Source organism: Cherax quadricarinatus, chromosome 2 (assembly GCF_038502225.1).
Source record: "Cherax quadricarinatus isolate ZL_2023a chromosome 2, ASM3850222v1, whole genome shotgun sequence".
Lineage (NCBI taxonomy): Eukaryota > Metazoa > Arthropoda > Malacostraca > Decapoda > Parastacidae > Cherax > Cherax quadricarinatus.
In genome coordinates, this window is record NC_091293.1 from 53,060,595 (window position 1) to 53,087,568 (window position 26,974).

At 37.6% G+C, this 26,974-nt stretch overlaps 1 protein-coding gene across 1 annotated transcript in view; it reads left to right on the top strand.

Annotated features, from left to right (window-relative positions):
• The window catches only part of LOC128684142 (ATP-dependent translocase ABCB1-like), a 214,921-nt gene that overhangs the window by 57,391 nt on the left and 130,556 nt on the right, over positions 1 to 26,974 (top strand). The window contains exons 6-8 of the mRNA XM_070089690.1: positions 1,399 to 1,656; positions 19,187 to 19,287; positions 20,527 to 20,698. Of these exons, the coding sequence (XP_069945791.1) occupies positions 1,399 to 1,656; positions 19,187 to 19,287; positions 20,527 to 20,698 (531 nt within the window). The remainder of the gene's footprint in view (positions 1 to 1,398; positions 1,657 to 19,186; positions 19,288 to 20,526; positions 20,699 to 26,974) is intronic.

Below are 26,974 nucleotides of genomic sequence, written 5' to 3' on the forward strand. Positions count from 1 at the left end.
TTTACATAACAAATATACAATGTTGAAAATATATCTATAATTAGTAGAGTTTTCTTCAGTGTCATGCACTTTAGATTTAATTAATTTATTTGCTCTATTTAATATCAAGGAACAAGACAGTTGGTTAAATAACCTTGAGCGATGGACTGACATATATTAAATACACGAAGAGTTGCATGTCTCTCAGAGTATAGATATTTGAGAATTTACTCTAAAATAAAGTCTTCTTGAGTGGTGGTGAACAGGTTTGTCGATATGCTGTAAACCCAATAAATCAATCTAACCTTTCCGTGTCATATTACACGACCTTTTGATATTTCATAGCACATAACTGTGTAGTAAAACTGTATTTATTGATAGTAAGTGAGACGTTTACCTTTTTTTTCCAGAAGTAAGGTGTATTAAATTTTTATTTAGCGATTCCCCGTTGATTATAATAATAAAATAATATTAAAAATTTAAATATAAAATATCGTGTTATTATATAGCAGCCTTAATTATTTACTCGTGTAATTTTACATAAGGTTACTGCGAATTATGTTATTAAATATTTTTTATTCTTGGTTTCATTTTTTTTGACGTACCTAATATACATCATCGACACTATGCCCAGCCCTTCTAGGGTAGGGTAGTTGCCTGAGCCCGAGCTTGCAGCTCACAAGCCTTTCATTACCTGTAACCCCCTTGGGGCAGGGATGGCAGCCCAGACAGGCCTAGTTTCTAGGCCTGGGGACAGTTGGTCCCAAAGATGAGGGGATACTTGTGCCTCCTCCCATGGGAGACTTCGGTCTCAGACACTCCCTAGACAGGGAGCCAAGGCTGGGCCGGGAGAATACCTAGTTGGACGAATCTTATTGTGGCTAGCTGGTCCAGTGGCTAACGCGACGGTCTGGAGTTTTGAGACTCTCTGACCGCGGGTTCAAGTCCCGCCCGTGGTATGGTTTGCCTTGATGCTAGTGAGGGAGCTCTTGATCCAAGAAACTGGGTTTATCTGGGTTTATCTGAATATTTCCCAATCATCCCTTCCCATTCATTCCTTGCTTGCTGTTAGCTTGATAATACAACATCTCAACAGTTGCAAGTTAATGTATTTATATTTTTCAGAATATCGATTTCTTTGAAAGGTTTGAAATTCATCATAGTTGTGTATATCTTTATTTGCCATTTTTATTGATATTTAGATATTAGCTTCTAAATGGTAACTTGTGAATGTCTCTTCTAATTTACTTCATATCCTCAAATGATATTGGAATGATTCTAAACTTACAAATACATAATGACATACCCTTCAGGATCCTGGGATATATGTTGTACCTTACAAACACATATTGATACATCCCACATAATCCTGGAATATCCCTGGAATCTTACAAGCACACATACTAATACACCCCACAGAATCCTGGAATATCTCTGGAATTTGACAAGCGCACATTCAAACACCACACAGAATCCTGGAACATTTCTGTTACCTTACAAACACACATTGACACTTCCCACAGAATCCTGGAACAAGTAAAGGCGGCGTACGAGAACAAGGGCAACTTCTTCGGGGAGGTGGTGAAGTTCGGGGTGGGGACGTGTATCATCGGCACTGTGCAGATGGTCATGGGTTACATCTTTGTCACGGCAATGAACTACGCAGCAGAGGGACAGGTAACACAAACTGCCTTTATTTTCTTGGTTATTCTTGGTACTTTCTCTTCACCTATGTTGCATTTTTTCCATCTTCGTTGGTCTTTTATTCATTTTCCCATGCAATTGTTGTTGTTGTTGTTGTTGTTGTTGTTGTTGTTGTTGTTGTTGTTGTTGTTGTTGTTGTTGTTGTTGTTGTTGTTGTTCTTCTTCTTCTTCTTCTTCTTCTTCTTCTTCTTCTTCTTCTTCTTCTTCTTCTTCTTCTTCTTCTTCTTCTTCTTATCATTATTTTATTAATATTCTTATTATTATTCGTATCTTTATTAATATTATTATTATTATTATTATTATTATTGCTATTATTATTATTATTATTATTATTATTATTAGTAGTAGTAGTAGTAGTAGTAGTAGTAGTAGTAGTAGTAGTAGTAGTAGTAGTAGTAGTAGTAGTAGTATTTTATTTTATTATTGCTATTATTATTATTATTATTATTATTATTATTATTATTATTATTATTATTATTATTATTATTATTTTATTGTTTTTATTGTTATTATTATTATTAATTCAAAGGCTGTCTCTCTCCATGGTAGGGTGATACCAAAGAAGAAAACACATTCACCATCATTCATTCAATCTCTGTCTTTCCAAGTGTTTTAACATCACAATCAGATTACTCATTGACTGCAGTATCTCCACACTGTCTTCAGCGTGCAGGCACTGCCCATCAAATCTTCAGGACTCAAATTCGCTGACCAATTTTTCTGAATCCCTTCATAAACGTTACTCTCACTCCAACAGCACGTCCATTAAAAACCACTTGTCTCCACTCACTCTTATCCATTAAGCTCATACAAGCCTTCTTGATGCTCAAGATCTTAAAACCTAAAGTCTTTTATACCCGCTCCCTCCAACCTTTCCGTAGACAACCTCTTACCCTCCCTTTCATCACAGATTTATTCACAATCTTCGTCAACATATCCTTTTCCATCCTCTTCATAAGCATAAATGGCCCAATAACTCCAATTCAGTTTTCGGAATTATACTCTTGGAGGACCTTGTCCCCATCGCCTTTTTAATTTTTTTACTTCAGATTCTCTGCATAATATTCACACTACACATTATTCTCAAACAGGACATTTCCGCTATCTCCAGCCTCCTCGCCGCAGCTTTCAAAATTCTACCTCACACCCATATAAAAGTGTTTTTAACACTACCCACTGCTACATTCCCCTTTTTTGCCTCCATAGATAAACTGCTTTATCTGACTCACGAAATCGTAATGGCACGATTGCAAACAAACCATACCACGGGCGGGGATAGAACCCGCCATCAGAGAGTCTCAAAACTCCAGACCGCAGCGTTGGCCACTGGACCAGCTAGCCACAATAAGATTCGTCCAACTAGGTATATTTCTACACCATAAGAAGGTTAGCATAGGCACCACTGTGACCACAAATGCAAGTTTTTACAGACGAATCTCCAGCTAGCGTGGCCGTGACGAACTCTAGTTGGACGAATCTTATTGTGGCTAGCTGGTCCAGTGGCCAACGCGACGGTCTGGAGTATTGAGACTCTCGGATCGCGGGTTCTATCCCCGTCCGTGGTATGGTTTGTTTGCAATCGTGTCATTACGATTTCGTGAGTCATGTTAACGGTTTTGAGGGACTTGAGCTAGAGTTCGTCACGGCCACGCTAGCTGGAGATTCGTCTGTAAAAACTTGCATTTGTGGTCACAGTGGTGCCTATGCTAACCTTCCTATGGTGTAGAAATATACCTAGTTGGACGAATCTTATTGTGGCTAGCTGGTCCAGTGGCCAACGCGACGGTCTGGGGTTTTGAGACTCTCTGATCGCGGGTTTTATCCCCGCCCATTGGTATGTTTTTTGTAAACTGCTTTCATTCCACAAATACTTCACACCACTCACGTTTCTCCTCTCATCTATTCAGTGGATCATTCATCTTTCATAGACCAGTCTGCTGACACGTCCTCTCCCAAAAATCTATATACTTCCAATTCCTCCATAACCCCTTCATCGAATCTGATATTCAATCTGGGATTGCGTACACTTTTTATTACCATCATTATCTTCCTCTTTTCTATTTTCATTTTTAATTTCCTTCTTTTACACACCCTCCCAAATTCTTCCAACAACATTTGTAACTTGTGTTCAGACTTCCGTATAAGAATTGTGTCATCAGCAAAGAACAACTGATGATAATTCCCATTTTACATTAGTTCCAACATATTTCAATCCCTCATCCGTTCTCAGCACCCTAGTATTCGCTTCTTTCACAATCATATCTCTAAATGAATTAAACAACAATAATAACATCTCCCATCTTTGACTAAGTCCTACTTCCACTGGGAAATAGCCCCAATCCTTCCTATGTATTCTAACCAGCGCTTCACTCTCCCCATAAAAAACTGAAATACTTTTGATAACCTTCCTCCTATTCCATACTTTCGCAACATCTGCATTTCCCTCCTCTTCACCTTGTCATATGTCTTTTCTAAATCCATAAATATAACAGACACTTTTTTACCCTTATCTAAGTACTGTTCGCTAACATCAGTACAAACACTCGGACTACACATCCCTTACTATTCCTATATCCTTCTTGCTCCTTTGCAATCTTACTTTCTGTCTTACCCTAACCCTTTAAATTATAATCTTACCTTAAACCTTACGTGGTACACTCAGCAGGCTTATCCACTTACAATTCGTACATGTTCCTTTGTCCCCTTTCTTCTTTATACAAAGGAACTGTGTACACTCTTTGCCAATCTATGTATTTATTGAGCAAACACACCAACACTCCAACACTACATCCTCATCTGCTTGTAATAAAGTTGGTAGAATTACCGACAATATGTAAAGTAAAAGGACACAAGTGCAATTAATGTGACATTTTTATTGAGGCAACGTTTCGCTCTCCAGGAGCTTTGTCAAGCCGTTACAAACAGTACATAGTCACAGAGGGTGTACATAGGCTCAGAGTGAGGTAGTAGTAGTAGTAGTGAGATAAGTTGTAGCAGTAGTTGTAGTAGTAATACAATATGTTAGAACAATTAACTCGCTCAAGAGTAAAATGATATAAAAGCTATAACTTGGGTAACATAAAAATAGGTTACACAAATATTTATATTGGACGCTGGATAGAGAAGGCCTGTTTCAATGTTCATTCTCTGTAATGTGCTTTGTGTAGTATTACCAAGAGAGACTATGTGATGGCAGGGTTTACTGTTTTCAGGAGGATTCTTGCTGTTGCTATGTCTATCCCAGCCACTTCACCCTCTTTCATTCTACCCACTGTCTCACGCACCCTCCCCACACACACATATTTGTGGGATTCTAGATAATTCTGAAACGAGGCTATACTTCATTAGCAGCTTAACAACGAGTAATATACGTCCCTTTCAGACATTATACCAACTGCTACACAGTCAAATATTACTCAGAAATCGCTGGCTACTAAATTTAATTGCACTTCGGCACTAGATTCGCTGTTTGTCAACTATCCTTATCGATATCTTACTCTGCTTGACAAGAATGATGGCACTCTCGTACCCAACCCTGGGGGTACGTAAGGTGAGTGAGTGTGGAAGCGCTGTAGAAAGTACTAGCGCTTCATCTCCCCAGTGGCCTGTTTTGTATTTGCTTGATAGCTTGTTTACGAGTGTTGTACCTATGTGTGTGTGTCTTAGTTACCATTTTGTCATAGGCACTTGTCAATTTAGCACTTTGCCTTTTGAGTGTGTTAGTGTGTGTTAGTTACCATTTTGTCCCAGGCACATGTCGATTAGACACTAGGCATGTTGTATATGCATGCGTGTGTGTGTGTGTGTGCTGAGGTTCCACTGTACAGCGCTGTAGATCATAATTAATCTTAGAGTTTTATGTATAGATTTGTGAGAAAACTTGTGTGTGTGTGTGTGTTCGCGGAGTGTGTGTGTGTGTGTGTTCTCACACACACACACACACACACACACACACACACACACACACACACACACACACACACACACACACACACACACACACATATATATATATATAAAGTAGGAGAAACTTTTAGAGAGGGTGTGGTAGGTAAGTTTGGGGTGCCAGGTGTAAATGATAATGGGAGCCCTTTGATTGAACTTTGTATAGAAAGGGGTTTAGTTATAGGTAATACATATTTTAAGAAAAAGAGGATAAATAAGTATACACGATATGATGTAGGGCGAAATGACAGTAGTTTGTTGGATTATGTATTGGTAGATAAAAGACTGTTGAGTAGACTTCAGGATGTACATGTTTATCGAGGGGCCACAGATATATCAGATCACTTTCTAGTTGTAGCTACACTGAGAGTAAAAGGTAGATGGGATACAAGGAGAATAGAAGCATCAGGGAAGAGAGAGGTGAAGGTTTATAAACTAAAAGAGGAGGCAGTTAGGGTAAGATATAAACAGCTATTGGAGGATAGATGGGCTAATGAGAGCATAGGCAATGGGGTCGAAGAGGAATGGGGTAGGTTTAAAAATGTAGTGTTAGAGTGTTCAGCAGAAGTTTGTGGTTACAGGAAAGTGGGTGCAGGAGGGAAGAGGAGCGATTGGTGGAATGATGATGTAAAGAGAGTAGTAAGGGAGAAAAAGTTAGCATATGAGAAGTTTTTACAAAGTAGAAGTGATGCAAGGAGGGAAGAGTATATGGAGAAAAAGAGAGAGGTTAAGAGAGTGGTGAAGCAATGTAAAAAGAGAGCAAATGAGAGAGTGGGTGAGCTGTTATCAACAAATTTTGTTGAAAATAAGAAAAAGTTTTGGAGTGAGATTAACAAGTTAAGGAAGCCTAGAGAACAAATGGATTTGTCAGTTAAAAATAGGAGAGGAGAGTTATTAAATGGAGAGTTAGAGGTATTGGGAAGATGGAGGGAATATTTTGAGGAATTGCTAAATGTTGATGAAGATAGGGAAGCTGTGATTTCGTGTATAGGGCAAGGAGGAATAACATCTTGTAGGAGTGAGGAAGAGCCAGTTGTGAGTGTGGGGGAAGTTCGTGAGGCAGTAGGTAAAATGAAAGGGGGTAAGGCAGCCGGGATTGATGGGATAAAGATAGAAATGTTAAAAGCAGGTGGGGATATAGTTTTGGAGTGGTTGGTGCAATTATTTAATAAATGTATGGAAGAGGGTAAGGTACCTAGGGATTGGCAGAGAGCATGCATAGTTCCTTTGTATAAAGGCAAAGGGGATAAAAGAGAGTGCAAAAATTATAGGGGGATAAGTCTGTTGAGTGTACCTGGTAAAGTGTATGGTAGAGTTATAATTGAAAGAATTAAGAGTAAGACGGAGAATAGGATAGCAGATGAACAAGGAGGCTTTAGGAAAGGTAGGGGGTGTGTGGACCAGGTGTTTACAGTGAAACATATAAGTGAACAGTATTTAGATAAGGCTAAAGAGGTCTTTGTGGCATTTATGGATTTGGAAAAGGCGTATGACAGGGTGGATAGGGGGGCAATGTGGCAGATGTTGCAAGTGTATGGTGTAGGAGGTAGGTTACTGAAAGCAGTGAAGAGTTTTTACGAGGATAGTGAGGCTCAAGTTAGAGTATGTAGAAAAGAGGGAAATTTTTTCCCAGTAAAAGTAGGCCTTAGACAAGGATGTGTGATGTCACCGTGGTTGTTTAATATATTTATAGATGGGGTTGTAAGAGAAGTAAATGCGAGGGTCTTGGCAAGAGGCGTGGAGTTAAAAGATAAAGAATCACACACAGGGTGGGAGTTGTCACAGCTGCTCTTTGCTGATGACACTGTGCTCTTGGGAGATTCTGAAGAGAAGCTGCAGAGATTGGTGGATGAATTTGGTAGGGTGTGCAAAAGAAGAAAATTAAAGGTGAATACAGGAAAGAGTAAGGTTATGAGGATAACAAAAAGATTAGGTGATGAAAGATTGAATATCAGATTGGAGGGAGAGAGTATGGAGGAGGTGAACGTATTCAGATATTTGGGAGTGGACGTGTCAGCGGATGGGTCTATGAAAGATGAGGTGAATCATAGAATTGATGAGGGAAAAAGAGTGAGTGGTGCACTTAGGAGTCTGTGGAGACAGAGAACTTTGTCCTTGGAGGCAAAGAGGGGAATGTATGAGAGTATAGTTTTACCAACGCTCTTATATGGGTGTGAAGCATGGGTGATGAATGTTGCAGCGAGGAGAAGGCTGGAGGCAGTGGAGATGTCATGTCTGAGGGCAATGTGTGGTGTGAATATAATGCAGAGAATTCGTAGTTTGGAAGTTAGGAGGAGGTGCGAGATTACCAAAACTGTTGTCCAGAGGGCTGAGGAAGGGTTGTTGAGGTGGTTCGGACATGTAGAGAGAATGGAGCGAAACAGAATAACTTCAAGAGTGTATCAGTCTGTAGTGGAAGGAAGGCGGGGTAGGGGTCGGCCTAGGAAGGGTTGGAGGGAGGGGGTAAAGGAGGTTTTGTGTGCGAGGGGCTTGGACTTCCAGCAGGCATGCGTGAGCGTGTTTGATAGGAGTGAATGGAGACAAATGGTTTTTAATACTTGACGTGCTGTTGGAGTGTGAGCAAAGTAACATTTATGAAGGGATTCAGGGAAACCGGCAGGCCGGACTTGAGTCCTGGAGATGGGAAGTACAGTGCCTGCACTCTGAAGGAGGGGTGTTAATGTTGCAGTTTAAAAACTGTAGTGTAAAGCACCCTTCTGGCAAGACAGTGATGGAGTGAATGATGGTGAAAGTTTTTCTTTTTCGGGCCACCCTGCCTTGGTGGGAATCGGCCAGTGTGATAATAATAAAAAATAATATATATATATATATATATATATATATATATATATATATATATATATATATATATATATATATATATATATATATATATATATATATATATATATATTAAACAGCTGATTTCAGAATATGCAAAACAACCACTCTGAAAGAATAGAGAAATTCCAAGCGCTTTCGTGACTACTCACATTATCAAGGAACTATGATAGTTCCTTGATAATGTGAGTAGTCACGAAAGCGCTTGGAAATTCTCTATTCTTTCAGAGTGGTTGTTTTGCATATTTATATATATAAACAGTAGTCTTCATATTAATAAGACATTTATTTGAAAAATTAATGCTTATTTGAAAAATGGCCTAGAGAATACCGGCGAATAAAAAATAAAAAATACATGACAATGATATGAAAGATAATTGATTTAACAAGAGATATGATTACTCTTTGCTTTTATAAGCATTGCTACACGCTTTGGCATAGACTCAACGAATGTTGAACACATTTTTGAAAGTTGTTCGTCGAGTTACAAGGTCCTAATAAGAGCAGCAGTTAGCTTCCCCACAGTTGAACAGTCATGTTTCGCGAACCTGCGTTTAGTTATTGCCCACAGATTGTCAAATGAGTTGAGGTCAGTAGAGTTTCCAGTCCGTTATAAAACGTTTAGCCCACTCTCTCCGCAGAACATCAGCATTTTTCTGGAAGTGTGATATGAAGCAAGATCCTGCTGGAAAATGCCTTTTTCATCAGGAAAGTCTCTATCCAGAATGGGAAGCAAATGAGTTGCTGGGATTGCGTTGTAATTGTCACAAGCGGTCCAGGGCCTTTAGCAGGAAAACTACCCAAAAACATCTTAGGAGTGCGTTTTCGCGCTTGTAGAATGTGTCCGTTCCAAAGAAGTTCGCGTTCGCCCCGACTCACTACCACTGATCTGTACCTATGCACTTCAACATAGCTTCATCTAATAATTAACTTTACTCCATTCATCTCTCGTCCATCCTTTATGATCGAATGCCCACCACAACCGTTTTCTCTTCATGACAGCAATTAATAATTTTCTCTTTGTGGACTTTCTGTCAGGTCTGTTAACTTCAGGGAGCAGTTGAAGAACCAACATTTATGCCAGATGAAGCCAAATCTCTCATGTTGATCTTTACTGGTTTCCTTGGGATCCTTCATACAATTTCTTATAATAACCTTGTCACCGTTAAGTGTTGTCGTGTGTTTTCTTTCACATCTTTGACGCAGTGCTTCTCTATCACCAGTGTTTTCAGAATTCTTCCAGCAGTTGACTTTACTAGGCTCAAATTTTCAGCGATTTGTTTGATACTCTATATCAGCATGTTTTCTAAGAGCTACAATACTTGCATGTTTCCTAGGTGTAACATCCATCATGAAATTCAGCAGTAATTATGAAATGAAGGGGAGAATTTGGCGAAACCACATTCACTCATGGAGCACGCTTGCAGGAATAGCCTCACAGAGCAACAGGTGTTGTAGCACTGATGAGAACTGTTGGGTAACATCACAGTTGGATAGTTGCCAGAAGTCGGTAACAAACTCTTCTGAAAAGAAAATAACTCAAATACATTATTAAGTAGGAGGCTAAGACACATTATATGATAATCAGAAAATTTACTGCTGACACAATTCATTTGCATACTACTGTATATATACATGTATATACATATATATATATATATATATATATATATATATATATATATATATATATATATATATATATATATATATATATATATATATATATATACATTGTTTCTACGTCCACAGCGGGACGCAACCTGCTAACTCTGTATCAGAGTCCACAGTACTTTACCACGAGACTATACCTGCGATAAGTATGGGCGCTTAGCCGAAGTTAAGCGATGTTTCCCCATACCCCCGGGCACCATACCCCCGGGCACCAAGCTCGTTTTGAAAGTTATTTCATCGAATCCTGAGCTTCGGCTAAGCGCCCACACTTATCGCAGGTCTGGTCTCGTGGTAAAGTACTGAGGACTCTGATTCAGAGTTACCAGGTTCGAGTCCTGCTGTGGACGTAGAGACAATGTTTGTAAATAATTTCGCCTGTTTGCGAATTGTTAAGCATATATATATATATATATATATATATATATATATATATATATATATATATATATATATATATATATATTTTTTTTTTTTTTTTTTTTTTTTTTTTTTTCAACAAGTCGGCCGTCTCCCACCGGGGCAGGGTGACCCAAAAAAGAAAGAAAATCCCCAAAAAGAAAATACTTTCATCATCATTCAACACTTTCACCACACTCGCACATTATCACTGTTTTTGCAGAGGTGCTCAGAATGCAACAGTCTAGAAGCATACACATATAAAGATACACAACATATCCCTCCAAACTGCCAATATCCCAAACCCCTCCTTTAAAGTGCAGGCATTGTACTTCCCATTTCCTGGACTCAAGTCCGACTATATGAAAATAAACGGTTTCCCTGAATCCCTTCACTAAATATTACCCTGCTCACACTCCAACAGATCGTCAGGTCCCAAGTACCATTCGTCTCCATTCACTCCTATCTAACACGCTCACGCACGCTTGCTGGAAGTCCAAGCCCCTTGCCCACAAAACCTCCTTTACCCCCTCTCTCCAACCCTTTCGAGGACGACCCCTACCCCGCCTTCCTTTCCCTATAGATTTATATGCTTTCCATGTCATTCTACTTTGATCCATTCTCTCTAAATGACCAAACCACCTCAACAACCCCTCTTCTGCCCTCTGACTAATGCTTTTATTAACTCCACACCTTCTCCTAATTTCCACACTCCGAATTTTCTGCATAATATTTACACCACACATTGCCCTTAAACAGGACATCTCCACTGCCTCCAACCGTCTCCTCGCTGCTGCATTTACCACCCAAGCTTCACACCTATATAAGAGTGTTGGTTCTACTATACTTTCATACATTCCCTTCTTTGCCTCCATAGATAACGTTTTTTGACTCCACATATACCTCAATGCACCACTCACCTTTTTTCCCTCATCAATTCTATGATTAACCTCATCCTTCATAAATCCATCCCCTTCTTCCATACTCCTCCTCCCCAATTTGATATCCAATTTTTCTTTATCTAAATCATTTGACACCCTCATCACCTTACTCTTTTCTATGTTCACTTTCAACTTTCTACCTTTACACACATTCCCAAACTCATCCACTAACCTTTGCAATTTTTCTTTAGAATCTCCCATAAGCACAGTATCATCAGCAAAAAGTAACTGTGTCAATTCCCATTTTGAATTTGATTCCCCAAAATTTAATCCCACCCCTCTCCCGAACACCCTAGCATTTACTTCCTTTACAACCCCATCTATAAATATATTAAACAACCATGGTGACATTACACATCCCTGTCTAAGACCTACTTTTACCGGGAAGTAGTCTCCCTCTCTTCTACACACCCTAACCTGAGCCTCACTATCCTCATAAAAACTCTTTACAGCATTTAATAACTTACCACATATTCCATATACTTGCAACATCTGCCACATTGCTCCTCTATCCACTCTATCATATGCCTTTTCTAAATCCATAAATGCAATAAAAACTTCCCTATCTTTATCTAAATACTGTTCACATATATGCTTCAATGTAAACACCTGATCTACACATCTCATACTCACTCTGAAACCTCCTTGCTCATCCGCTCATTCTGTCTTACCTCTAATTCTTTCAATTATAACCCTACCGTACACTTTTCCTGGTATACTCAGTAAGCTTATTCCTCTATAATTTTTACAGTCTCTTTTGTCCCCTTTCCCTTTATATAAATGGACTATACATGCTCTCCGCCAATCCCTAGGTACCTTCCCCTCTTTCATACATTTATTAAACAAAGGTACCAACCACTCCAACACTATATCCCCCCCTGCTTTTAACATTTCTGTCATGATCCCATCAGTTCCAGCTGCTTTACCCCCTTTCATTTTACGTAATGCCTCACGTACCTCCCCCACACTTACATTCTGCTCTTCTTCACTCCTAAAAGATGGTATACCTCCCTGACCAGTGCATGAAATTACTGCCTCTGTTTCTTCCTTAACATTTAAAAGTTCCTCAAAATATTCTCGCCATCTACCCAATACCTCCATCTCCCCATCTACTAACTCCCCTACTCTGTTTTTAACTGACAAATCCATATTTTCCCTAGGCTTTCTTAACTTGTTTAACTCACTCCAAATTTTTTTCTTATTTTCATTAAAATTTCTTGACAGTGCCTCTCCCACTCTATCATCTGCTCTCCTTTTGCACTCTCTCACCACTCTCTTTACCTTTCTTTTACTCTCCATATACTCTGCTCTTCTTATAACACTTCTGCTTTGTAAAAACCTCTCATAAGCTACCTTTTTCTCTTTTATCACACCCTTTACTTCATCATTCCACCAATCACTCCTCTTTCCTCCTGCCCCCACCCCCCTATAACCACAAACCTCTGCCCCACATTCTAATACTGCATTTTTAAAACTATTCCAACCCTCTTCAACCCCCCCACTACTCATCTTTGCACTAGCCCACCTTTCTGCCAATAGTCGCTTATATCTCACCCGAACTTCCTCCTCCCTTAGTTTATACACTTTCACCTCCCTCTTACTTGTTGTTGCCACCTTCCTCTTTTCCCATCTACCTCTTACTCTAACTGTAGCTACAACTAAATAATGATCCGATATATCAGTTGCCCCTCTATAAACATGTACATCCTGGAGCCTACCCATCAACCTTTTATCCACCAATACATAATCTAATAAACTACTTTCATTACGTGCTACATCATACCTTGTATATTTATTTATCCTCTTTTTCATAAAATATGTATTACTTATTACCAAATTTCTTTCTACACATAGCTCAATTAAAGGCTCCCCATTTACATTTACCCCTGGCACCCCAAATTTACCTACTACTCCCTCCATAACATTTTTACCCACTTTAGCATTGAAATCCCCAACCACCATTACTCTCACACTTGATTCAAAACTCCCCACGCATTCACTCAACATTTCCCAAAATCTCTCTCTCTCCTCTACACTTCTCTCTTCTCCAGGTGCATACACGCTTATTATAACCCACTTTTCACATCCAATCTTTATTTTACTCCACATAATCCTTGAATTAATACATTTATAGTCCCTCTTTTCCTGCCATAGCGTATCCTTCAACATTATTGCTACTCCTTCTTTAGCTCTAACTCTATTTGAACCCATGACCTAATCCCATTTATTCCTCTCCACTGAAACTCTCCCACCCCCTTCAGCTTTGTTTCACTTATAGCCAGGACATCCAGCTTCTTCTCATTCATAACATCCACAATCATCTCTTTCTTATCATCTGCACAACATCCGCGCACATTCAGACTTCCCACTTTGACAATTTTCTTCTTCTTCTTCTTTTTAGTAATCTTTACAGGAAAAGGGGTTACTAGCCCATTGTTCCCGGCATTTTAGTTGACTTTTACAACACGCATGGCTTACGGAGGAAAGATTCTTATTCCACTTCCCCATGGATATAAAAGGAAAATTAATAAGACCAAGAACTATTAAGATAAAATCAAAGAAAACTCAGATGAGTGTGTATAAATAAATGTGTACATGTATGTGTAGTGTGACCTAAGTGTAAGTAGAAGTAGCAAGACATGCCTGTAATCTTGCATATTTATGAGACAGACAAAAGACACCAGCAATCCTACCATCATGTAAAACAATCACAGGCTTTCGTTTTACACTCACCTGGCAGGACGGTAGTACCTCCCTGGGTGGTTCCTGTCTATCAACCTACTACCTATATATATATATATATATATATATATATATATATATATATATATATATATATATATATATATATATATATATATATGCAAACCAACCACGGGGGCAGTAAAATGATAGCTCTAGGCCTTTCGTGTTGCAATCAACACATCATCAGGTGCTTGCAAAATTCCAGAAAAGAGGAGGATGTCCAAGCAAGTACGTTCCCACTGGACTGTCTTCTACTCCCCCCGTGGTCTTTTGCATCCTGTATCGCTTGCTTTCCGATATTTGCAATATATATATATATATATATATATATATATATATATATATATATATATATATATATATATATATATATATATATATATATATATATATATATATATATATATGTAGAGTGAGAGTGTTTTAATCACTAAATTAGGTATTAAAATATTCCAAAAGTTAGTCTCTTTAAAAAGGTGCCTGGATGCTTGTGAAGGGCTCTAGATCCTCTTCACTAGATCAAATTTGACTGCACCTCATTCCCAAGCGCTGCACCACTCTGCCCGTTAAACTTTCCTGTACATGTAGTTATAATAATAATCGTAATACTTTCCCAAAAATGTTTGTATCCTTCTTTGTTGTGATTAGCTGAATTTTAGCCCTAATAACTCTAGCAGTCGGTAGGCTTGAAACTTAATTAACTAAGGAACCTCATGGGAGAGATATGAATTTGTTAAATTAAATGAAAGATTTTAAAAAATATTTTTATTTGATGTAAATAAAAAAAATTCTCTGTAACGGTGGAGCTTAAATTAACAAAAATGATAAGCAAACCATCAAGTAAATGTTTATGATAGTATTTTTTCTATTAACATAATACAATCTTTAATGAGAGGAAGTAACGCCATTTATTTTGTGTTTCTTTCATTTACTTGACTTTTTAATATATATATATATATATATATATATATATATATATATATATATATATACATATATATATACATATATACATATATACATATATATATATATACATAATCGGTGATACACACGTAACAACATGTACCGTATATGCCACCTTTATATCAACAATGTATCTCTTAAATCTTCTGTGCCATATTATGTAATATAATATAATATAATATATATATATATATATATATATATATATATATATATATATATATATATATATATATATATATATATATATATATAAGATCACAGTAAACAGGTGATTTTAGAATATGCAAAACAACCACTGTGAAAGACTAGAGAAATTCCAGGCGCTTTCGTGACTACTCACATTATCAAGGAACAATGAAAGTAAAGCATCAAAGGAAGGTATATAAAGGGGTAGCCCACACCTCACTATCAGATCCCACAACAAAGAAACGCCTGACGCCATATGCCTTTTCTAAATCCATAAATGCAATAAAAACTTCCCTATCTTTATCTAAATACTGTTCACATATATGCTTCAATGTAAACACCTGATCTACACATCCCCTACCCACTCTGAAACCTCCTTGCTTATCCGCAATCCTACATTCTGTCTTACCTCTAATTCTTTCAATTATAACCCTACCGTACACTTTTCCTGGTATACTCAGTAAGCTTATTCCTCTATAATTTTTACAGTCTCTTTTGTCCCCTTTCCCTTTATATAAAGGGACTATACATGCTCTCCGCCAATCCCTAGGTACCTTCCCCTCTTTCATACATTTATTAAACAAAGGTACCAACCACTCCAACACTATATCCCCCCCTGCTTTTAATATTTCTGTCATGATCCCATCAGTTCCAGCTGCTTTACCCCCTTTCATTTTACGTAATGCCTCACGTACCTCCCCCACACTTACATTCTGCTCTTCTTCACTCCTAAAAGATGGTATACCTCCCTGACCAGTGCATGAAATTACTGCCTCTGTTTCTTCCTTAACATTTAAAAGTTCCTCAAAATATTCTCGCCATCTACCCAATACCTCCATCTCCCCATCTACTAACTCCCCTACTCTGTTTTTAACTGACAAATCCATATTTTCCCTAGGCTTTCTTAACTTGTTTAACTCACTCCAAATTTTTTTCTTATTTTCATTAAAATTTCTTGACAGTGCCTCTCCCACTCTATCATCTGCTCTCCTTTTGCACTCTCTCACCACTCTCTTTACCTTTCTTTTACTCTCCATATACTCTGCTCTTCTTATAACACTTCTGCTTTGTAAAAACCTCTCATAAGCTACCTTTTTCTCTTTTATCACACCCTTTACTTCATCATTCCACCAATCACTCCTCTTTCCTCCTGCCCCCACCCCCCTATAACCACAAACTTCTGCCCCACATTCTAATACTGCATTTTTAAAACTATTCCAACCCTCTTCAACCCCCCCCCACTACTCATCTTTGCACTAGCCCACCTTTCTGCCAATAGTCGCTTATATCTCACCCGAACTTCCTCCTCCCTTTCGTGTTGCAATCAACACATCATCAGGTGCTTGCAAAATTCCAGAAAAGAGGAGGATGTCCAAGCAAGTACGTTCCCACTGGACTGTCTTCTACTCCCCCCGTGGTCTTTTGCATCCTGTATCGCTTGCTTTCCGATATTTGCAATATATATATATATATATATATATATATATATATATATATATATATATATATATATATATATATATATATATATATATGTAGAGTGAGAGTGTTTTAATCACTAAATTAGGTATTAAAATATTCCTAAAGTTAGTCTCTTTAAAAAGGTGCCTGGATGCTTGTGAAGGGCTCTAGATCCTCTTCACTAGATCAAATTTGACTGCACCTCATTCCCAAGCGCTGCACCACTCTGCCCGTTAAACTTTCCTGTACATGTAGTTATAATAATAATCGTAATACTTTCCCAAAAATGTTTGTATCCTTCTTTGTTGTGATTAGCTGAATTTTAGCCCTAATAACTCTAGCAGTCGGTAGGCTTGAAACTTAATTAACTAAGGAACCTCATGGGAGAGATATGAATTTGTTAAATTAAATGAAAGATTTTAAAAAATATTTTTATTTGATGTAAATAAAAAAAATTCTCTGTAACGGTGGAGCTTAAATTAACAAAAATGATAAGCAAACCATCAAGTAAATGTTTATGATAGTATTTTTTCTATTAACATAATACAATCTTTAATGAGAGGAAGTAACGCCATTTATTTTGTGTTTCTTTCATTTACTTGACTTTTTATATATATATATATATATATATATATATATATATATATATATATATATATATATATATATATATATATATATATATATATATATATATATATATATAATCGGTGATACACACGTAACAACATGTACCGTATATGCCACGTTTATATCAACAATGTATCTCTTAAATCTTCTGTGCCATATTATGTAATATATATATATATATATATATATATATATATATATATATATATATATATATATATATATATATATATATATATATATATATATATATATATATATATATATATAAGATCACAGTAAACAGGTGATTTTAGAATATGCAAAACAACCACTGAGAAAGAATAGAGAAATTCCAAGCGCTTTCGTGACTACTCACATTATCAAGGAACAATGAAAGTAAAGCATCAAAGGAAGGTATATAAAGGGGTAGCCCACACCTCACTATCAGATCCCACAACAAAGAAACGCCTGACGCGCGACTCATAAGAAAGGGAACACTGCAGCAGGCCCGCCGGCCCAACTAGACAGGTCCTTCACACAACCCACCAACAAACTGTTCTACCCAAGAAATAAGAATTTTAAAAATTATTATTTGTCCAATGTATTATTAAATTCTTCCCAAATTCTATTAATTGTAAATGGATCTAATTTATATAAACCAAAGGAAATATTCATATTATTGTCAAAACTGCTTTTTATGAAACAAGATTCAATTATATTCCTGTCGACCATGACCTGTCGTGCCGAATAGACAGAACTTGCGATCTTGGCTTAAATAGCAACGTTCATCTTGCCATACAGGACAAGTGAAAATTTGTGTATGCAGAAATTTTGCCAAAATCATTCTGAACCTAACGAAAAAAATATATTTCACTGTGTTTGTTTAGTATTAAATTATTGTAAACAAATAAAAAATATATTTAGTTGGGTTAGGGTAAAATAAATTGTTCTTGTTATAATAAGGTTAGGTAAGTTTTCTAAGATTCTTTTGGAACAAAATTAAAATTTTTTACATTAACATTAATAAAAAAATATATCTTTAAACGTATAAAAGAAAATTTCAGAAAGGACTTAATTTTAAATGAGTTCTTGCTAATTGACCAGTTTTACATATTCGGCACGACATATATATATATACATATATATACATATATATATATATATATATATATATATATATATATATATATATATATATATATATATATATATATATATATATATGTATATATAAATATACATATATATATATATATATATATATATATATATATATATATATATATATATATATATATATATATATATATATATATATATATATATATACATACATATATAATATATATCTTATTTTTTTGTTTGCAAGGTCAAAATTTTCGAAGCCCAGCCCTATCATTGGCATATTTTTACACCTCAAGTTGACCCACATCAGCCAACTAGCACCCGGTTACCTACTGTATGGTAGGTCAACAGGTGCTGTAGTTCTCAGAAGACTTGCCCATAGTTTCCCCTCTCACTAAAATTGATCGTAGGCCTTTCGATTGTAAGCCGAATACGCTGTCACTGAGCCATGGTCAACCTACAGCATAATGAACCAGCTTATAAAAAAGTGACATAAACAGAAAATAGAATAAATAGGAACATAAATAAGCTCATAGACAGACTGACAAACAGCAGACAGGAAAATCTATGAGCATCATTCGTTAAGTATTTTACGTATCCCATCACAGGTGTACAGGCTGCGAGGGATGTTCCTACAAAGCATTCTCCGACAGGAGATCGGCTGGTTCGACACCCACCAGTCGAACGATTTTGCTAGCAGAGTCACCGAGTAAGTTTTCAGGACGTTGATGCGAGCTCTCTTCTACTCCCGTGCACACCCACTAATATTCGTACCACTGGTTATACTTATTGAATTTCAAGGAATTAGTATGTTTGCCTTTTCATGTTATTTTGGTGGTTACTTTTGCCCTCACCTGTTTTTCTCTCTCTACCTGTGCTAACGCGTCTATCTCTCCCTGTACCAATCTGTTCATCGCTGTCTCTTGTAATGTTTTCAGCTCTGCCTGTATCAGTGGTTCTATCTCTACTTATATTTGTATTTGAGTTTAAACGTATGCAAATACAAACACAAGGTCACATACATGTACAAACATAGGTACAGGTAATGACACAAGCACAGGTACTGATACAAGCACAGGTACTGGTACAAGCACAGGTACTGATAAAAGTACAGGTACTGATACAAGCACAGGTACTGGTACAAGCACAGGTACTGATACAAGTACAGGTACTGATACAAGCACAGGTACTGATACAAACACTGGTGCTGATACAAGCACTGGTACTGATACAAGCTCTGGTACTGGTACAAGCGCAGGTACTGATACAAGTACATGTAGTGATACAAGCACAGGTACTGATACAAGCACTGATGCTGATACAAGCACTGGTACTGATACAAGCTCTGGTACTGGTACAAGCGCAGGTACTGATACAAGTACAGGTAGTGATACAAGCACAGGTACTGATACAAGCACTGATGCTGATACAAGCACTGGTACTGATACAAGCTCTGGTACTGGTACAAGCGCAGGTACTGATACAAGTACAGGTAGTGATACAAGCACAGGTACTGATACAAGCACTGGTGCTGATACAAGCACTGGTACTGATACAAGCACAGTTACTGATACAAGTACAGGTAGTGATACAAGCACTGGTACTGATACAAGCAATGGTACTGATACAAGCACTGGTACTGGTACAAGCACAGGTACTGATACAAGTACAGGTAGTGATACAAGCACAGGTACTGATACAAGCACTGGTACTGATACAAGCACAGGTACTGATACAAGCACTGGTACAGAAACACATAATCGCAGGCACAAGTGTATAGGCAAACAGGTGCATGAACAGATACAAGCACAGGAACACATAAAAATAACGAGTAATAATACATCCTTTGTAGGTATCTCTAGTTCTACTTATATCACAAACAAAGAAAAAACAAACTATTATGAACGCGTTAACAATATTGTGTAATCCTGAGTCTCTGTGTCTGCAGAGACCTGAACAAACTGCAAGAGGGTATCGGAGAGAAGGTTGGCATGTACGTGTTCTTCATGACCAACTTCGTGGCTTCTTTGGTCAACGCCTTCATTCACGGCTGGCTGCTGACGCTGATCATCCTCTCGGTGTTCCCTTTGCTTGGAGCTACCACCGCCCTTATCGCCAGGGTAAGGCGACCTTCCATGCTTGTAGTTAAGATTACCTTCATTCAGAATCATGTCGTGACTGTTACACGTCTATAAACTTGCTGCAATAAGCACATACGCGTACGTTGGTGATAAATAATATTGATTTAACCTCACATTGGTAGTGGACTATATTTGTTCTTTGTGTGTGAGAAAGGTAACATTCAAGAAGAGATTCAGAGAAACTGGTTAGCCGGACTTGAGTCCTAGAGGTGAGACATACAGTGCTTGCACGCTGAAGGTTGAGTTGGATATTGCAGTTTGGAGAGGCAGATGAGCTGTAGTATCGGCACACCTCTGCCAAGACGGTGATGAAGTGAGTGATTGTGGAAACGTTTCTTTTTTTTCGAGTCACCCTTCCTCGGTGGGAGACAACCGGTGAGCTAAAATAATAATAATAATAGTAGTAATAATAATAATAATAATAATAATAATAATAATAATAATAATAATAATAATAATAATTATTATTATTATTATTATTATTATTATTATTATTATTATTATTATTATTATTATTATTATAAAAATTCAACAATTTTATATTTTAAACAATGCCTGAGTTATAAGGATAAGACTAAAATTTTAACAGAACTGAAAATTAATTACACCGGATATAGCTTCCAGTTGGATAGGAGTTTTTGAACACATTTACATAAGATGTTTTCCGTGGATGCAATGTGCAATAGTCGGCTATCACGTCAGTAGAGCAGCTCTATTTATTAAGTGAGCGGGGGAAACAGAGGTAAGACACCTTGCTCATAAGCTTCGTTGTGCCTGTGTCTCGTACTCCGGCTGCAGCGGTTGGTAACCGGATGTTGTCATCAGTGAACGACGAATGAATTCTCACCAAGGCAGGGTGACACAGAAGGAATCATTTACCTTCACTCACTCCTTCGATGCCTTTAAGAAATTGTGCAAATATCAAAAACCATAACAAGCTAGTTCCTAAAAGATGGTGCTTTTGAACTGTCAATCCCTATTGCTCACATAATAAATCTATCAATAACCACTAATACCGTACCGGAGGGGTTCAAGGAGGCCAGAGTTACTCCTATCTTCAAGAAAAATAATAGGTCTGATGTAAGCAACTATAGACCTGTTAGTATACTCAGTATAATATCTAAAATTCTGGAGAGGGCGGTGTATTCTCAAGTAGTTAAGTACCTTAATGACAACAGCATTCTCCATAGCTATCAATCGGGCTTTAGAAGATCCTACTCAACCGATACCTCCCTTATTAATCTGATGGATTACCTGAGAACTGAAATGTCAAAAGGGAACCTCATAGGTATGGTAACCTTAGACCTGCAAAAGGCCTTCGATACTGTCAACCACAATATATTATGTAATAAACTTCAATCTATCGGTATAGGTTCTGTAGACTGGTTTAAGTCCTACCTTAGCAACAGGAGACAAATAGTCAAAATCAACAAAACGGAATCAGAACCCCTGCCGATAACATGTGGAGTTCCCCAAGGTAGTATTCTGGGTCCCTTACTATTCTTATGTTATGTCAATGATATGCCTATCAGTGTCAAGTGCAAACTCCTACTGTATGCAGATGACAGTGCTCTGTTAGTGACAGGTAAAGACCCACAAGATATTGCTAATGTTTTAACACTGGAACTGGAGTCCTGCAGCAAATGGTTAGTAGACAACAAACTATCATTACACCTAGGGAAAACTGAAGCCATTCTCTTTGGAACGAAACATAAACTGAGAAGGGTAAATAATTTTAATGTTCAGTGTAATGGGGAGTCCATCACTTTGGTTTCATCAGTTAAATATCTGGGAATCCCCTTTGACCCATGCATGTCAGGAGAATTGATAGGGAACAGTGTAGTAAAGAAAGCGAATGCCAGGCTGAAGTTCCTGTATAGACAAGCACAGTGTCTACCTACTGAGGCTCGCAGGACCCTATGTCTAGCCCTTATACAATGCCATATGGATTACGCTTGCTCTTCTTGGTACTCTGCCTTGACAAAAAAACTGAAAGATAGACTGCAAATCACCCAGAACAAAATCGTAAGATTCATCCTGGGGCTGGGACCAAGAGAACATGTAGGCCAGGATGAATTACAGCAGTTGGATATGCTGAATGTTGAAGACAGAGTAAAACAACTGAAGCTAAATCATGTTTATAAAATTGCTCACAAACAGTGTCCAGAATATCTTGCTGTCAGTTTTGTCAAGGTTGGGAACCGCAGCAATCATAGTACTAGGGGGAGAGAGCACAACTTTGTAGTACCCACAGTCAGTGGCCAGGCTTCAAACACCTTTTATTGTACAGCAATAAAGGAATGGAACAGACTACCCACAAATGTCAAGGCCAGTCATAGCTTGAACCAGTTCAAGAAGACTGCCAAAAAGTGTCTGATGAATGAAGCAACAGAAAGGGAGGGGAATGATTTTCTATTTTTTAGCTTAAATACGTGTAAATTTTACCTTATCCCTAGTAATGACCCTCGTATTGTAGATAGTCGTAATGACCCTCGGGTAGTAGATAGTCTTAATGACCCTCGTATTGTAGATAGTCTTAATGACCCTCTTTTTAGTATGATAATAAGATGTTATCTTCATTATAGAATAATAAGAAAATATTATAACCTTTATATTATAATAATAAGGTAAAAGGACCCCAATGGAAATAAGTCACTCTGTCTGACTTTTTTGGGTTATCCCAGGTTCTCTACACATATGCTGCTATGTATGATAATTCTATGTAACTGTATTGTGTATACCTGAATAAATTTACTTACTTACTTACTTAATCCCAACAACCCCACCACAGGACTTTCCTAGAACAAATCACTGTATGTCCTGCACTTATAACTCAGGCTTAGTTAATCAGGTTTCCTGCTCGCACTCAGATAGCGCATCAAATCCCAAAATTTTACTTGCTTAAACTTACTCCGATCTAGCTCGTACACACACACACACACACACACACACACACACATAATTTCTTCAGCCACAGAGTAGTCAGGAAGTGGAATAGTTTAGGAAGCGATGTAGTGGAGGCAGGATCCATACATAGCTTTAAGCAGAGGTACGATAAAGCTCATGGTTCAGGGAGAGTGACCTAGTAGCGACCAGTGAAGAGGCGGGGCCAGGAGCTTGGACTCGACCCCTGCAACCTCAACTAGGTGAGTACACACACACTCACACACACACACACACACACAAGAGCCATGACTCGACCCGTGCAACCACAACTAGGTGATTACAACTAGGTGAATACACACTTGCCTTCTGAGTACTCAAGTCTATCACTCAAAACTTACTCCTTCACCTCCTCACTTCCTTTCACTTTAATAATAGTTATATATTATTATTATTATATAACTATTATTATTATTATTATTATTATAATTATTAGCAGTAGTAGTAGTAGTAGTAGTGCGGCATTCATTTTAGAGTGCTAAACCCGTATGGGTCAGTCATCTCCTCTGGGAATGGGGCACTTAGGTTGGATCCGAGAACAGAGAATATTGATCCATTTCCTTAGATGAAGAACCTTTCGTCGGCATCCAGGCAACTATTTTCTGGAACCCATTCACTCTTTACAAGCTGATTTCATAATTTCACACCATTTTCTAATTTCTTTACTCCTTACTCACCACACAATAGTCATTGCACATCCTGATCTCCCAAATCTCCAGCTTCAACCTAACTACAACGTGCAGAGATCATGGCTCGCGCGCGTCCCGTAGCTCGATTGCTAGCGTACTCAGCTTACACACTGAGGTCCGGAGTTCGAATCTCCTCCGGGATGGATGAAAAACGTTAGGACGTGTTTCCATAAGACATCTGCTGTCCCTGTTCACCCATTAGTATGAAATGGGTATCTGTGTGATATTCGACTGGTGTGAGTCACATACTGGGACAAAACTGACTTAATTTGCTCGAAATGCTCCTAAACCTGGACTTCAGGTTTAGTAGGAAGATACTAATAAGCAATTCGTCTTGTTGCGTACAATACATACTATGTTATAAACATAAACAATGATTAACTCAGGGTGTAAAAAAGAAATTAGTCTTCCAAGTCATCATAATCATACACTAAAACAGCAGATCACATCAGCGAGGAAATCAGACGGGAACACCAGGGCGAGGTTAGAAGGAGACAAGATTACGTTGGTTTAGTGGGTCTGTGCTTCTGAGAAGCGAAGGCTAGGCTGACTTTAATGATCTAAATTTGTTTAATAAAAGGGGCAAATTAAAATGCATGCATCCTCATAACAATGTGAACTCTACCTTTAAGTAAAACCCGCCCTTGCTGAAAGCCTGAAGCTGGTCAGAAGAGGCATATTCTTCAGATATGTCCCCCCCAAAAAAAAATTTTTTAAGTAGACAGAAAATTTTAAATTCCTGATGCACACATCTTTAAACTAAAAAAAAAAAAATCTTCCATTTAGTCAGATGGTCGATATTTAGAAGAACTCTCGGCAGAGTTGAGTAAAAACATACAGTTTAGAGTGCACAATTATTAACTGGGTTTTGTAATGGATTTTTTTTTTTTTTTGAGATCCAAATTTTTTATTATTTTTATTTGGTTAGGTGAGATTAAGTTAGATTAGGTTGGGTTCTAATCCAACCCAAGCATAACCTAACACACTCCAACTCAACCTTACTAGACCCCCACTCAATCTTACTAGACCCCCACTCAACCTTACTAGACCCCCACTCAACCAAGCCCAACCTAGCCTAACCAAATCTAAACAAAACGTTGCTTAATAAATACAAATCCTGCAGTGGTACTCGCAGTATTGATGCAGGAATTACTCTTCGCTGTTGAAAACACTCTTCTTCACTTAAGATGCAATTATCATTATTATTATTATTATTATTATTATTATTATTATTATTATTATTATTATTATTATTATTATTATTATTATTAATATTATTATTATTATTATTATTATTATTATTATTATTATTATTATTATTATTATTATTATTATTATTAATCAAAACCAAGCGCTAAAGCCACTTATTAAGATGCAAATTTTGTCATAAAACGTAAATTCACAAGAATTACACTCAGTAAACATTGTGAATAGAATATTATTGTAACATCATGTCTGAACAATAACCGCACAGTGGGCCGGCTCGCAGTTAACCGCATACCATCTCTAGTAAAAGTATTTAGGTGGCTGATATCATGTAAAATAGCAATTGACCAATTACGTACACAGGTGTAGATATGGCCTGCACACCTAGCCATAATGCGATAACCACTCAGATATGAACAAAAAGACAGCAGAAAATAAATTAATCCATTTCCTTCACAAAAAATAAGCTGGTATTTACAACATATATAGCCTATGCACAGTGTTTACAGCTATGTACAATGAGGCAAATGTAAACATAAGATACGGTGATCAATGAGGCAAATGCATGCACACGACAAGGTAAACCGTGACGACCAGCAGGAAAATCAAGTCAGCCAAAGTTGTTACACGAGTGTACCACATCGCTTCACAGCTTTGGAGGGCTTCCTTGTGATTAGTAAGTTGAACCAAGGAACAAGTGTGACGATGGGGTCTCTGATCGTTATACCCTAAGCACCAGGTTTGCTGTTCGGGAGGCATGCCTATATGGGTGTGTGTAATATGCCGAGTAAAATGTAACATACTCTTAGCATGCCACATGACTCAAGAAATAAAAATGCCTTCATGGGTTTGAATACCTTGCTTGTGTGATAATAAATAAGTAAACGTCTGAGTTCCAGTTTGAAACTTCTCGAAATATGTCGCCAGATGTATCAACAGTTCAGATGAGGCACTTGTAAGTCATTCCTTGGAAAAAAATACTCCATACTGGCATATTAGTACCTTCTCGCTACAATAATTATTCAAAACATTTTCTGTAGGATACGTCTGAGTTGAAAGTTTGAAGACGATCAAGAGAGATGTTATCAAGCTATTGTAAGGAAACCGCTTTGCTACTTGCATTTTTGAACTTGGTCAGTTTTCACCTACTAACGCTAATAATCCGAACATTCCTATAAATAATATACATCAATGCCTAAAATATGAAGCAGGTAGAACATAAGAACATAAGAAAGGAGGAACACTTCAGCGGGCCTACTAGCCCATGCGAGGCAGGTCCAAGTCACGTCCCGGCTTAAACCAATGGCCCACCTAGTCATGTCAGGTCGCGTCCACTTAAGGAAAGGGCACGACATCAGTCCTATTAGCACAAGCTAGTCAGGTCCAACTCACACCCACCCACACCCACTCATGTATT